This window comes from Schistocerca gregaria, chromosome 1 (assembly GCF_023897955.1).
Source record: "Schistocerca gregaria isolate iqSchGreg1 chromosome 1, iqSchGreg1.2, whole genome shotgun sequence".
Classification (NCBI taxonomy): Eukaryota; Metazoa; Arthropoda; class Insecta; order Orthoptera; family Acrididae; genus Schistocerca; species Schistocerca gregaria.
Window position 1 is genome coordinate 206,502,260 of NC_064920.1, and position 15,748 is coordinate 206,518,007.

At 38.6% G+C, this 15,748-nt stretch overlaps 1 protein-coding gene across 1 annotated transcript in view; it reads right to left on the minus strand.

Annotated features, from left to right (window-relative positions):
- Nucleotides 1–15,748, minus strand: part of LOC126336948 (lysosomal alpha-mannosidase-like) — a 78,588-nt gene that overhangs the window by 43,339 nt on the left and 19,501 nt on the right. The window contains exons 4-6 of the mRNA XM_050001152.1: nucleotides 15,557–15,742; nucleotides 2,830–3,035; nucleotides 2,514–2,650 (exon numbers count right to left, since the gene is read on the minus strand). Of these exons, the coding sequence (XP_049857109.1) occupies nucleotides 2,514–2,650; nucleotides 2,830–3,035; nucleotides 15,557–15,742 (529 nt within the window). The remainder of the gene's footprint in view (nucleotides 1–2,513; nucleotides 2,651–2,829; nucleotides 3,036–15,556; nucleotides 15,743–15,748) is intronic.

Here is a 15,748-nt window from a genome sequence, read left to right on the forward strand (position 1 = left end):
TATCAGCTGTAAGCTGAGGCTTGCAGCAGTTAACAAAATCACTACACATCACTAGTACACAACATAGCTTAAAAATTACTGAAATTGGCCCAAGTAACTAATAGCACACAGTCATTGTTTCGTATTGGTATTAATCATCTGCAGAGAAGTGACCAAAATATTATTAATAATGAACAAAAATAAAATAGTATTCTCACAATTGGGAGCTTGCATTTGGTATTTGAACTGTTGTTGTAAAAAATCATGTAAAGGTACAGTACTATCCAGAAGAGTAACATCACCAATACATGAGAGAATATTTCATAAACTGCATGTTAGAAGACCTACAGATAAATGTAAAGCTTAATAACACAGTGTTTGGCATATGGAAATGTGGCTGAAAATGTTCTGAAACTGAAGATACACTATTGGGGAAGATAAATGGAAACTCTCTTCTATGACAGCCAAACAGTTAGAGAGTATGATGACTTCTGGCTCCCATGCATGACTGGGAGTCATGTGGAATACTCTCTTTGAGGTGGTTCAAGAGTTCTGCTGATGGCTGATCTCCATTCCAGAGAACCAAGAGCATGAAAGAGTACTTGGTTGTGGGCTGCAATTTGCTACTCAATGCATACTGTATATGAATCAGTTCTGGAGATCTCACTGGCTTTTCCGTTCAGTGTAACTGTCTTATATATCTTCATTTGTGAGGAATTCATTTGTCAGATTGACTCAATGGGGATAATTTATCATCCAAGATCATCAAGTATGAAATGATGGCACAACTGAAAAGTTATATATTTGGTTGCAATATCTCAATGCTGTACTTCATAGCACTGCCAGTACTTCTTCAGTCACTGACTAGTTCATGTAATCTCCATGGATCAAACTATCAAACTAGTCTCATTTCCCAATGTTCTTGTACTTGCTACTACTACCCGGCCATACTTTACAGTAGCAAGAATAATTCTGACCAAAGCCATTGGAGAACTCTTCAAAAACTGTTAAATTTGTTGATAATACAAGTATACTGATGAAGGGCCCAAACACATCCAATCCAGATACAGCAAGTGGAATAATGGAACGGACTTACAATTGGTTCATGGCAAATAGCTTACCAAACTTATGTCATAACTTTACAAATAGACAGGATGGCTGACCAGAATTTACTTCTGGAAGGAGAAATTCCAGTTGTTGTGATAGACACACTTGAAAATGAGAAAAAAGAAGCTGTTCATAATTTTGAGAATGATAATTTCCTCCTTCAGGGAGGAAAGACAAATGATTTATGGAATGTTAGGAAGGAGGATCAGGTCGCTCAGAACCCAGGATGAGAGATTCCCACATGTTGTCAGAATGACAGGAAACAAAGATTAAACCCACTAAATTAAATTCTGTGTTTGGAATTTCAAAGCATTCAGGTGGATAACAAATTCAGGTGAAACCATAATGTGGAAAAGTTAACCAGAATGCTCTATTATGCCTGCACCACACTTATAAATCCCTCCCACTGCATTCACCTGCAGACAGGGCCATACCAAGGGAAGGGGCTTGTATCAAATCTCACTAGATTGTTGGTTTCACTGTGCTTCATTTTTATGCATCTTACTTACAAAATTATGAAATTTGCTTGATCTCTGTAGGGAAAATAGCAGAAAGGTAGTTTTATGGGAGCTTTGAGGAGATGGGCACAACTTTGGCAGCTCAGCCAAGGACACAGGATTATGTCAGTACATTGGATGTTAGTGTGGTTCTTGAAAGCCGTGCCACTGCTTGTGCATAAAAAATTGTGGTTCCAGCACCATCTCATTTTTCACTTGAAGTCTGAGATCATCTGGATTAGAGATTTGGGCAAAATGGGATAGGTCGTTGTGGCCCAGTTGTTTGGACTACATGTTCTTACAATTTGAAGCCACTAGACTACTATCTCTGGGGTCATGACATCCTTATTTACGAAACCCCTGTGTGATCTGAGGTAGACCTATTGGTGCAGGTTGTGACTGCAACAGATGGTAGAGGACCAGGGATTGATGTCGTGTATGGAGGAATTGTATCTATACTGACATTGGTGATCATCACATTGAACCCTAATTGTAAGTGAACCCATATAACAACCACCAGGAGTCAGAGTGTGTTGCAGTACATTGAGTGTAGTGAGAAAGTAGTATGTTTCTGAAAATGAGTTAATTGTCTCGGATGCCACTACATGGCCTCAAAGTCTATAAAGGGAATTTAGTTACACCCTGTATACAGAAAAGTAACAAAGAATAAGTTAATATGGATCTTTGTCAGTGAGCACTGTTAAAAAATGTATGCACGTAGACTGGAATCATCAGTCAAGAAATCATGTGAACAATTGTTTCATTATATAGATAAAGAAGATAGCTGCAGCTGAGTTGCATGTTTGATGTACATAATGAAACTGTAGTGTAAAATATATTTTTGTCAGTTCACTTAAAAGTGATTGTTTTGATTAATAGGACACTACATTTTGTATTACTAAAGTCCCTAGGAATAATCTGTCAGCTTACCCTAGTTTTAACATTGTAATCAGGACTTTTCAGATCATCAATAATGGGCAAGTCATCACAGTTTATGTCAAAACAAAATCCACTTGGTGGATAGTAGGAGTTATTGAAAGTTGCTGCAAATAATCTGGATGATGTACCTGGAAGAAACATTGTTTTTAATACACCACACCAAAGAAATCAACAGGTCATAATAAAGACACAAATTATAAATATCTGATCTCTAAGTTTGTGTTAATCAGCAAAAACTGAGGTTAAGATGATACTACAAGACATTAATACAAAAGTGTGTTGATTGTTAAAGATATTGTTTTCATACCAAGATTAGCACTGCCTTGCCATATCATCTCTGTGTTCCTTGTTTGGTATCTCCTCTGACGGTCTTGATAGTCTGATCTAGCAAAGAAGACACCATCATACCCAAGCTGAGCAAAAATGGATGCCATCTCTCTGGAGTGTCCAAATGGATCAATCTGCCATCCTACATGGGGACGACCACATGCCCCAAATGTGTCATTTAGTTTCCTGAAAATTTTACACCTTGTTACAGACCTGTAAGACTTTTGGGGTGGTGAGGGGGTGGGAGGGGGGGGGGGGTGGAAAGAAAGCAATATTCAAACAACTTTATGAAGTGCCTTACCAAAAGGCCATGGTGTAAATTCCATGGATAATAAAAAAAAAAGCAGGGACATCTTCAGTAGTTTTTCATCCAGTGCAAATGAACTAATAACACAGCCATGTTGCAGAATCCATGTTTTTAGCATGAACAACACACCTGTTGCATATAAGCCAATTTACAGCATTGATTGAGGTTATATTCTGCAGCCAAATGTTTTGACAATGTTGGCAGTATATTACTGAATATGATCAAAGGCAATAATCATATTTTTTGCCAGTACCAGGGTTCTTGATACTCTGAAAGGAACAAATATGCTAATTTCTTTGAGAATAAATTTTTGTTATTTAGGGGAGTTCATGCAGACTTGAAATTTCCTGGCAAATAAAAACTGTGTGTTGGAACAGAACAGGTGTAAGTTCTGGTCTGGCACACAGTTTTGAATTTCCAAGATTCATGCTGATCCCTGTTTATTATTCCCCATTCTTTGGTTTCCATTCTTGCTAGTACCTCATAGTTCTCTCTCTCTCTCTCTCAACATTGTGTACCAAATATGTAATATATTGTCAGATTTCAGCACTCTTCTTTCTCCTCTTTCCTCCCCATCTCTCTCAACATTGCGTACCAGAGGGGTGTCATATTTCCAGGTTATTATTCATCTATATCTATATCATACTCCACAAGCAGGCAGAGAGTACTTTTGGTACCACTAACTCCCCCCCCCCCCTTTCTTGTTCCTCTCTCAAATGATGCGTGGGAAGAATGATTGTCAGTAAGCCTCTGTATTAGCTCTGACTTCTCGAATTTTCTTGATATGGTCATTTCACAAGGTGTATGTGGGAGGAAGTAATGTGTTGTGCGCCTCGTCTCAGAAAGTGCTCTCTCAAAATTTCAATTGTAAACATCTCTAGGATGTATAGCACTTCTCTTGTAACAGCTATCACTGAGTTTGTTGGACATCTCTGTAATCCTGTTGTGCCCCCTAAATGATCCTGTGACACAACACATTACCGTTCATTGGATTTTCTCCCTCCCTTCTACCAGTCCTACCTGCTAAGGATACAAGATTGATGAGCAGTTCTCAAGAATCAGTTGAACAAGTATATTGAAAGCCACATCCTTCATGAATGAGATGCATTTTCTTAAGATACCTCCTATGATCTCAGCCTGGAATCTGTTTTTCCTACTATATGTTTTTTGTGGTTGTTCCACTCAAAGTCTCTCTGGTTGATTACTCCTAGACGTTTTATAGTATATACTGTTTCCAACAATTTATCATCAATAGGGTAGTTGTAGAATAGTGGATTTCTTTTCATGTGTGTGTACAAATGTTACATTTATTTATGTTCATTCTTTCTCTTCTTTCTACCTCCCCAGAGAGAGTAGCGAAAACTACTGAAAAAACCATTTTCTTAAGCGTTTTTGCTATTTTGTGTACTCTTTTCCTCCATTTTGATTACTAAAGTGGCATTCTTTAAATATATTTCATTGTCTTCAAACTGAAATTTCGTTTGAACAGAACACAGCAGTACTTTACCAGGCATAATCGTCATAGAGCGACGTAACTTTGTTATCCACCAAGCTTTGAACTGACTTAACAAGCCAGTTAAAGAGGAATTTACAATCAAATACAGAGTCTGAAACATTTCACATAATTAACATAGATGAATCATTTTCAAAGAGGAAAGAAGTAAAAAATGATAGAAAAAATCCTAGCATTGACAAAATTTAATCTTGAGCATTGTAAACAAACACTTACCATTTTTACTTTGAGAATATTGTGATAAAGTAAAAATCATTAGATTTTTTGTCTATTTGTACTGAAGATGTTAATATGACAATAAGTTAGTCAACACAACAAAAAATCAGTACTTTTGAAAGGTCAAAATTACCTGGCAAATTAGCATCTACCACAGCAACAACATTCAGACATTCAGCCTCTATTATGAAACATAGAACTTTGAATATCTGCATCATAGTATCAGCCATAGTCAACAATACAAGTCTGCTGCCTGCACATCATGGTTCATAGATAACATAACAGTGGTTCCTAGTCCACATATACTGTAGTTCTATCTATAACTGGGTGAGTCAGTCTGTTTAAATGTGGATGGAAAGTAGTGGCATACCATATCCAGTTGGACTCTGCCTAGCAAATCACTGTGGTATTTCAGACCAATCTTTGGGTTGATAACAGCCCCATGTTTATGCCCCAAAAGAAGGTTCAACAGAAGCCACACTGCCTTTTTGGTGACATATAGTAGAGTTGTATCAGTCCAAACAATGTGCAACAATCTCCACATTATCAATTTGGCCTCTGTTCATTCATTATAAACAACAGTACAAGCTTCCCCCCCACCCCCCACCCCCCCACCCCCTCAGTATCATGGTGCACAAAGAAGGCATGCAAGGAAATTTCGGAAATGGAATGTCAGCCAATGGTGTTGGGTGCTCTTCACCAACAAATAAGATCATGGAGGCAACTCAGTACCAGTGCATGTCATAAACATACAAGGGTATGTGTTTAGCAGAGAAGTGAATCAAACATACTGCCCAGCTCTACAGTTAAAATTTTAGTGATGACTATGTCATTCCATAAGATAATATCTGAGCACACTATCCCCCACCTTGCATACATTCCTCCATGAGGCAGGAATTGGACGGAATGGAATGTCTTGTGGCATCTGCTGAAATGAAACCAAATTGAGCATGCTTAATATCAGTTGAGACTCGCAGTGTGTCAATGCAAGAACACTCATCATACACTGCACACTGAATTACCTCAGGAAGTCTGCAACCAAAGAGTGGAACATGCCTGAGTGTCAATCACACACTGGACAGATGCTAAAGAGCATGTTATAATGGAAGGGGCATAGCGACAAGATACTGAAAGTTACTGAGCAGGAGATTTTGATTTCACTGACATGTACTTTCAAACAAAGTGCATTTACATTTTGGTTGTTTTTTGTTTTCATTTCACATTGACTTTATTTTTGTAGTTTTATAAGACTTATTCTTTCATTCAGTGCTCCACTTCAAAACTTTTTGAGCACTTTATGTACATGTATGTATTGGATAATTTGAAAGGGAAAATAATTATGAAATTATTTTACTGAGGTTTTGCTATATGTGCTATTAACAAGAATACAAAGAACCTACATTTGGATATTTCACAGAAAGGATGTCTGATGTAATAAGTTTTAAGCTCATTTTTAACACTTTGAGCTCCTTACACCTTGGATAACATCTTTGACACCTTTTGTTGGATTTTGGCATAAAAGCAAAGAGTTTAACTCTGAAATTTGGACAGGGATGTAATACCTTTTGGCACTGTTTCTGTATATTGTTGTGTAGGTTGTAATCTCAGATCATCTTAAACTATTATCATCCTTCTTATTCAGAAATAACATTAAAAGGTAAGTGTGCAGCAATATAAACGTACCACAAGGCTTTTTTATGAAGCTTCATTATTGATTTTATGCAGTGTTCAGAGGGGTGTATTATGAGATTCCATATTTATGTCTGTACCTGCATTGAGATAGAGAATTATCCAATAAGACCACAGACAACAAAAGAATAAAAAATGTGCAAACATTTTTTATGGACACTAACACACTGAGAGATTCTTCTCAGTATATGTAGTATGTAGGCATTATTTCATATCCTTATATCCTGAAGAGAGAGTGGTATTTCAAGGCGTAATCAGTGTCTTTCATCAGACATCCAACCACTCCAGTTGTTTTATTATCCTTCTCTATTAATGTTCTCAGTGTCTATGAGCCATTAGTTTCTTCTTTCCTTCACTCCCCACTTCTTATCTTACCATGTCTTTGGAGTCCTACTTTTTATCATACTTCCCATCTTTTCATCTCTGTGTTCATCATATGGCCAGTGTTCTTCGTAGACACTGATGAGCCAAAGCATTATGAGCACCATAAGACTGCGTGCCACCTAGTGGTCTAATGAACAACTGACATGGTAAGGAGATTATATGAGTGGAGCAGAGATGAATGGGGAGTCATTCTAGCAAATGGGGAAATCCAGTGACATTAGAGACTTCAACAAATCCAGATTGCTATGCACCTGTGCATGGGAATGAGCATCAGTTGTTCATGTGGTGCTGTAATGAGTATCTATAGAAAGTGGTTGAAGCATGGTGGAACCACAGGAGACAAAGTGTGTCATGCACAGTACCTCATTATAGAATAAAGTGGTCAAAGACTTTCGAGCTCTGTAAAGAAGAATAGGCAGTGATCTGTGGTAGATCTCATGACAGAGTACAATGCTGGTGCAGGTACAAATGTTTTAGAGCACATCATTCAGTGCACATTGTTGAACCAGGTTCAGTGCATAGTCAGTTATGATTATAACAGGTAAAGATTGGACATGGAAACATGTCACCAGTTTGAATGAACTACATTTCTTATTACACTTTGTCAATTACCATGTCAAAATAGACTGTCTTCCAGACAAATGGCTACTCAAAACAATCACTGTGCCATGGATGCATGCCAGTGGGAACAGTATTATACTACAGGGGACATTATTGACCTATGCCTCTATGGGTCCTGTCATGGTAACCAAAGGCACCATGATGGCTGTGGACTACGTGAATGTTATTGCAGACCACCTGCATCCATTCATGTTGACATCTTTCCCAATGCCTCTGGTATCTTCCAGTAGGACAACTGTGCATTTCAAAGGTCAGAATCAGATATAGTGATTTGAGGAACTTTATAATGAACTGGATGTCCTCCCCACCAAATTTGCCTGATGTCAATGAATGAGAGCCAAGTGGTTTGCTATAGGGTGCCAGCTCCACAAATACAGGCCACCAAATCCTAATGCACAGGAAATGCAGAACACTTTTGCAGACATCCAGTGCAATACACATCTGCAAACCTAGTGAGGCATTGCTGAACATATGCTATGATGAATCACTGCTTTATTGTGTTCAAAAAGGACAGTCTTCCCACCAAGGATAAATCCCTGGCAGTACTTGCAAATACACCAGGGTCCTCAGCATGGCAGTCAGCTGCACTCGGTACTCAGCTAACGAAGTGAACTTTGGATTAATATAGTAGTAGCCAGTTCTTAAAAATACTAAATTTTTATTTGAAGTACCTAATATTTACTAATAGTACTTCATTAATTTCTATTAATTTAGTTTATCAGAACTAAAGTATGCTGAATGTGGAAAAAATAACTCACTTTATTTTTACTTAAAAAGTTTCATTAAGGGACTGTTGGAAAAAAATCATTAACGATTTTGTGAGTTTCATTCTGGCACTAAACGCCAAAATCACATTTATTAAAATTAAATTTATTAACTGTTTCAAGTCTAATGAATATAATTATTTTCAAAATTTGTCCCTTTAAGACTGGTGGCTGACATTAGAAGGCAGAATTATTTATTTTTAAAAGGAAACTTGTCAAGGCAAGTTGGCGTTGGTTCCTGACTCAGTGGTGAATACTGGCATTGTGCTTCACTGGCTAACATTAATTGTTCAAATGATGTAAGGAGTATTAAACTTTGTTCATGGTTAGAAAAACGCCTAGTTTTTAACTAAATGCTCCAGAATCAGTATGATAGCTTAAATAATATTCAAAGAGATTTATGTGCAGTTAAAACTGTAAGACAGTTCAGTTCAAGTCAAAATATTTCTCAAAATGTAAATCTTTTTCTTTGCAAATCTGTAGTCAAATGCTACAAAAGCCATTCAATGTTGTGGAAAGGTTACGCAGTTTTGCCTGTAAGTGCCGCATATGTGGTCACATGGTAGCCACTTCTGCCTCCAGCACAATACCTGTGACCAGCAAATACTCTAGCTCCAGGTTTCTCCCCCGATTAGGACAGCATACACTGACCAATGCAAGCACACCACCAGTTCATCAGCAGTACAGCCTACAAATACAGCCACATGTGTTGGCAAGCCAGCCCCCAATAGTTGCCACTAGAAGTGCCAATCTTACCACAGGCAGTGCGTGCATCAGCGACAGTGGCTCTGCTGTCACTCCACTAGATTTCGTACGTGGGTCATATGTGCAACAAGCACCTCGTGGATACTTTTCCACCTGCTGCCCATTTAAGGCATTGCTCATAAGCAGGTATCACACAAACTCACACTTATGCTCATGCTCCAGGCTTATGCTAGTCAAGCCTAACAGAGCTGACACCAGCCATTCCTTTGGAGCCTTTGCCTGTCTGTCACTGATTGTCCCCAAACTCAGCATCTTAGCAGCCATACATAGAATGCACACAATGAAATCTGCACTGATCTGCCAGCCATCACACTTGAAGCTTCACCTTCTCTGATGCTGGCCTTCCCCACATTCACTGTCCCTGAAACTATATTCTTGTTCATAACACTGCATCTAGCAGTTACTGTCATGACAGACTATTATCAGAACCTATGTTGTGACATGGTCACGACAGACTCCTGGCATTGACACACAAATCCTGGATCAGGAGGATCATTTTCAGTCATATTGATCAGAATCTATATTGTGTTCATTCTTGTTATTTATGTGCTGTGTTAATGAAGTGTCATTTACATGCTACTTGTGAATTCATCATGTATTGTGTGCTGCTTGCCACTTGGGGCACATCAGTCTGTGATGTACTGCAGCAAGAGGAGTCATGTGCTGCTGTTGTACTGCCAGACTGCTGTCCTGCCCCCAGTTGTGCCCCGTGCTACCCTGCTCCTCTGTTGCTTCACCAAGAAGATGCAGCCATGGCCAGTCTTCCTCATGAGGTTAGCACAGACAAAGACACATCAGCTGGTGACAAGGATACAGCTCCATTCACATTGCAGCAAACCTTGTCTGCTGCTCTCCTCTGGGTGCAAGCCCAATGCTGCTTCTGCTACCCTGGTCCTTCACCATGAAGATGCACCTGAGGTATCTGCGTATTGTGCCACATCAGTTGGCAATGAGTTTCTCATTTATTTCCCATCAGCCATGTCTGACACTGCCCCCATGCTCATGCATTTATAAAGAATATGAAGCCACAGCCAGCCTTCTTGACACATCACCAGAAACCATCTGGCACCTGGCAACTCCCACCTTGCAGCTGCACTTGATACCGCTTCCACTACTTCATGCCTTTGCCTAGAATATGCAGCCCTTATGAGGGTGCATAACAAATCAAATGGCAGCAAGCATACAATTTGCATTCCCAGTGCAGTCATTAAAGCACACCTTCTGCCAAGACACCACCTTCCACCATCTGAGCCTGACACTGGCTCTGCCACTTCATGCCTTTGCCGAGAAGATGCCACTGTGACCTGCTTCCCTGATGAGGCGGTGCAATACTTTGTGCCCTCTTCAATGTCACCACAATCCTACAGTACTATTCTTATTTCTGTCTTCTCTCTAGTTTCCTTTCCAGTCACATCCAGATTGTCTACACTCTACAGTAGCCTTTGTTGTAACTTGGGGTCCTGAATTCCATGGACATGATCGTAGCTGTTATGAGCTCTCCACACCCTTGGATGTCTTACATTGTCCAGGGAGAGGTGCTGCTACCCTGTGGATGCTCTTTGGCACCGCCTTTCATAGTTGGCACCACCATCTCCCTCCATGAGGGAAGGGATGTGGGATCTGTGGCCAATCTCAAGATGAATTTGCCATCTTTCTTTTGGTGGGAATGGATGCTATGTACCTGGCCTTGTACAATTCTGACTCTGGCACAACACCTGCAATCAGTGGGTAGTCTTGCTCCAGGCACTCCTCCACCAGAGACAGTACGTGCTGAAACTGTAAGTGCACCACAGGTTTATTAACAGTATAGCCATCAAATACAAGCATATCTGTTGGCAAGCTACTCTCCAGCAGGCACGAGCAGAGCTGCCAACCTTGCCATAAGCAGCTCATACACTGGTGACAGCAGTGCTGCAGTTGCGGCACTAGATTACATCCGTGCATCACTTGTGCACAAGACACAATGTGGATACTCTTCTATCTGCTGCTCAACCACAAGAAGGCAACACACAAACTTATGCTTATGCTTGTGCTCCAGACTTGCACCAGGTGTGCCTGGTGGCCCATCAGTCAGAGCTCATGTGGCCAATCTTGCAGCTATCAGTTTTGGAGTCTTCACATTTCTAACACTGGCCTTCCCTGGAGTCACCATCTCACTGGCCATTGATGGAAGATATACAACTGGATCCACACGGATCTGTCAGCCATCTCCCTCGTAGTCTTTGCCCCTCTGATGCTGATCTTCCCAGACTGTAGTGGCCCTGGAAATTGTGTTCTTCTATGTGGACCCATCCTAGCAGTTACCATCATCACTTACACCACAACAGACTGTCATCACAATCTATGTCACAACATTGTCATGACACAGATCACAACAGGCTCTTGTCTTCACAATATACAGCCTATATCAGGAAGATCCTGTGAAGTTGTACTTGTATCAGTCAGAGTCCGCATTATGTTGACTCTTGTTCTTATATGCTGCCTTAATAAAGTGTCATTTTCTCTACTTGGGACCTCATCATTTGTTATGTGTAAGTATACTACCAATCAGGGCACATCGATAATGAAAGATGATAAACATGCACTATAATTACAAATAGAGACATGAAGTGTCATTTTAAGTTCTGTGTTTGAAAAAATATGGGTTAGAATTCAGAATTTTGATAGTAATGTGATAGATAAATAGCTGAAAACAAAACTGGCAACACTGTTGTGCATCTTTGACACTGAATGAAATTTAAGTACTCTGAGAAACATGATTGAACTGAAGAAGTTGAGAGCACTGGTGACATTTACCATTCCACAAGCACTGCTGCCATACTTAAATACTAATATCTTGCATCATTATATCATCATCTTCACAGCACATGTTGTTAACTGACAGGAATCAGGTGTGACTGACAAGAGAGCAGATTAAAAAAGAGCCACTGATGAACTCTGTTAAACATGTATGTAGATCTGTCCAATGGTACGCCACTTAGTAAGTGAACAGGGACGCCACTTAGTAAGTGAACAGGGTTGGTTGTATCTGGACAGTTTTTTACCACTAATTTTACTGTGTCATCTTCACTAATCCATTTTACTAAGCTACTCAACTACATAATTTTGTCCAAACATATTTGGTTACTACATCTTTCAGTTGTGGACTAAGAAACTGGTCCAGTGTGAAGCAAAATTTTCCACCACAACGCAACTTAACTGACATACATAAAATGTTCCATGCTACTTTTAAGTTATGCTATAAACGCCACATTGTGATAATGTCTGATTGTGTCTTTTTGATTAAATAATATCCTATCCTTACCACTGTTATAAAATTGAGGTCTGTATTTTAGGTCTTTCAATTTATTTCAAGTCTCTCATATTTAGTAACATGTGGGATTGTGCTCCATTGTTTCTCACAACTTATTGGTTTGCAAGAATATTGAAAATGTATTATTCCATGTCTTATCTTTTGTCTAGGACATTATCAATCAGCTCAGAGTTGTAACTTATCCTGAAAGTGTTGTGCTTTATCATCCATATTGTGGTTGATAGGTTGATTCAAATATTGGAACATATATTGAAAAGAAAACTGCATGTAAGTTTCTCAGTATGTCTTGGAGGGTTGCATGGACTACAATCTTTATATTTTTTTGTAAATTACAAATCACTGTTTGCATTCCCAGAATTAATCTTGCACTCCGATCTTTTGGAGCTTCCTGATACATTAAAACTGTGCACCATACTGGGACTCACACTTTAATCTCAGCCTTTCATGGGCAATTTTCTTGGGGACTGATCTATCCAGGCACGACTAATTATCAACACTGACTGCTTCAATTCTACCAGCACTACATTTTACAGGCACTCACCTGCCTCCATATCTTGCTGGACTGTCATTCCTGGGAAGAATGGTGTTGCAGAGAAATTGCTTAACCATGGGCTCAGGAATAAGCTTTACCTTGATAGCTCAGCCAATAAGAGCATGGCTTGTGAAAAATATGGTACTGGTCTAGTACACAGTTTTAATCTGACAGAAAGTTTCACTTTTTGTGTTTCCTAGTGTTTATATTAAGTCCCAAGGAACTTGCATAAGATGTTATGTTCAAAGCTTATGTGTTCAAAGAATGTATTTAACATCTGTTGTATATCCACCAACAGTGGTTCACAGCATTATCCTCAGAATGCCTCACAATAGGCAGTAACAGCATGGCATCTCACATATAGTATATAGTATGGTCAATTGCTTCCTTGGTGACTCTCATACCAGGAATTACCTTGTGCTTCCACACAAGACACTCGAATATACTATTCATGTGCCAATAGTTATGTCTACTACCACAAGAACACTGAAACTTAGAACTATCTGATGTATCCACTAGCAGTTCAGAGAGTGACATTCATACATTAAGCACATGATTTAACTGACCACATGATGACACTCTGCCAATTCTCATCAGCTCCTGCAGCTTTAGTACAGCAGTTCTACATATGCCTACAGTGGTGAACAGTTCCAGCTGTTAGACAGTTTACACCAAGTATCAAACATAAGTCACAGGGATAATCAAAATGTTTATCTACTGCGACATTGAATTTCAGTTCTGTAAACTGTTGCCTACACTGAACCTCAGTAAGATTAGTTGGCAATCATCTGCTGTGTTAGGTTGAATTAGGTTCAGAATTTTACATCAGTACCATGCATTTCTGCAAGCAAAAACTAAGTATATTTTGGTGTACATAATTTTAATAAATGATTGATCTTATTACTCATGTGTTTTCACAGTTATTCTGTTTCAGATCAGTTGCTCAGTGATACGCTTATGTCATCATGGGCACTGTGCTATGGCCACAGAATGCTGTAGCAGTGGGTTCGCTTCCTGCTACCTTTATGTCACCTAGGTGAACACAACAATGTTGAAGTTGTACCCACCCACAAACACAGCACATCATAGACATTTGTAATCCAATATTAAGTTTTTTTTATTTGAGATGCTTTTTATGTACACAACAATTGTTATACATTTGAAGAGTTAAATGTTATTCATCTTCTGCATGTGTCTTTATCTTGTGTTTCAGTACTTACTCATTCTACATTTATTTTATTCTACTTCAAGTTGACACTCAACTGCTTGATTTACTATTTGGCTTCTCATAAGTTCTTCTTAGGAACTTTTTTCTAATTTTTCTTTTTTAGGTACCCAGCATTCATTTCCAATAAGTAGTTCTGGAGGAGCAACACTTATATAAAAATTTTGCCTTGTTTCTTCTTCAATTTTATTTTTTAACATGTTTTCATTGTGCCACATGCACTCACAAGTAAAATAATTTGTACATATTTTTCTTTATTATATTTTGTGCCACTTTGTCAGCCCAAATAGTTAAAGATTGATCACTTTCCTAATCATATTGTCTGCAATCAGTATTGTACAAACTGGATCTTTAGTCCAGCCTGAGTTTTAGAGTATTCAGCATCATTTTGCTTACATATATGTGTCAAACAGTAAATTGCATGCATAAGTAACTTTCTGTATGTTGCTGTATTAAGACATTTTGTGAATACAGTAAAATATTTAAGGTTACATCATAAAGCCAAGCTCGAATGATAGAGAAGGGATGGCTGTGAAAAGACGTCAGCTAATCACACGCTGACCAACCCTCTCGAGGATGGAAATGCAACAGCAGTGCCCCTTAGTGAAGAGGACAACAACTGGTGATGGCCCAGTTCAGTAGCAGCTTCAAGACTAGTGACTTGTATAGCAACATTAACTCTATTCACATCACTTGCACACTCAATGTAACACAGACTTGGAACTGTTTATACTGAAGAAGCCTGATTATTTTGTATGTCGCCTTTTGCTTGCGACAGATCTGTCTAATTGGAAAGTTAAGTATTGCATCTTTTCATTTTGCAATAAAATTTATTAATAAGATTAATGTTTGTCTAGCAAACCAAGCACAGAGGTTTCTTATACACCACCTCTTTGACAATGAGCATGGAGACAATATTTAAAATACCGTCTTTTGATGTTTTCATACATTCATGAATGCATTGAATCCCATTGTGGATAATTTTAGTCATATAGATATTTAATAAAGAATGTAAGTGCCATTGGATACCTTTTCCACAGCCTTTTATTGTTTAAAATTTTATCAGACTTTGTTTTACCAGAATCTGCTTTTTTTTTCAAATTTTTATTTGTGTGTTGCATGGCGTTTGTTAACTTTCTGAGGTAGCCATTATTTCCCTTCACTGTCCAAAGTTTATTTCTGCTTATGTGATCAAATACTTTCACAAAGGCTATTGAATGGAAATAATTTTGCTTTAAACATGTTTGAGCAGTAGAGGTTATGTCATGTAATTACATCAAAAAATTCACAATATGACAGACAATAGCTGAATGCAGTAACAAAACAAATGGAAATAAAAAACTAATGTGAAAAATAAGTATTAGTCTATTTAAAATACCTGAGACCCCATGTAAATTGATCAATAGTTGACTGATAATGTGTAGCTGCCTCATCATTCATACTCCAGGCACCGCCAATAATTTCCAGCTGTCCTGAGTTAATGAAGTCTATCATTAGCTGTCGCTTAGCCTCACTATGATCTAACCACCATTTCCACAGGAAAGCTGTCTCGACATAAATGAACCTAGAA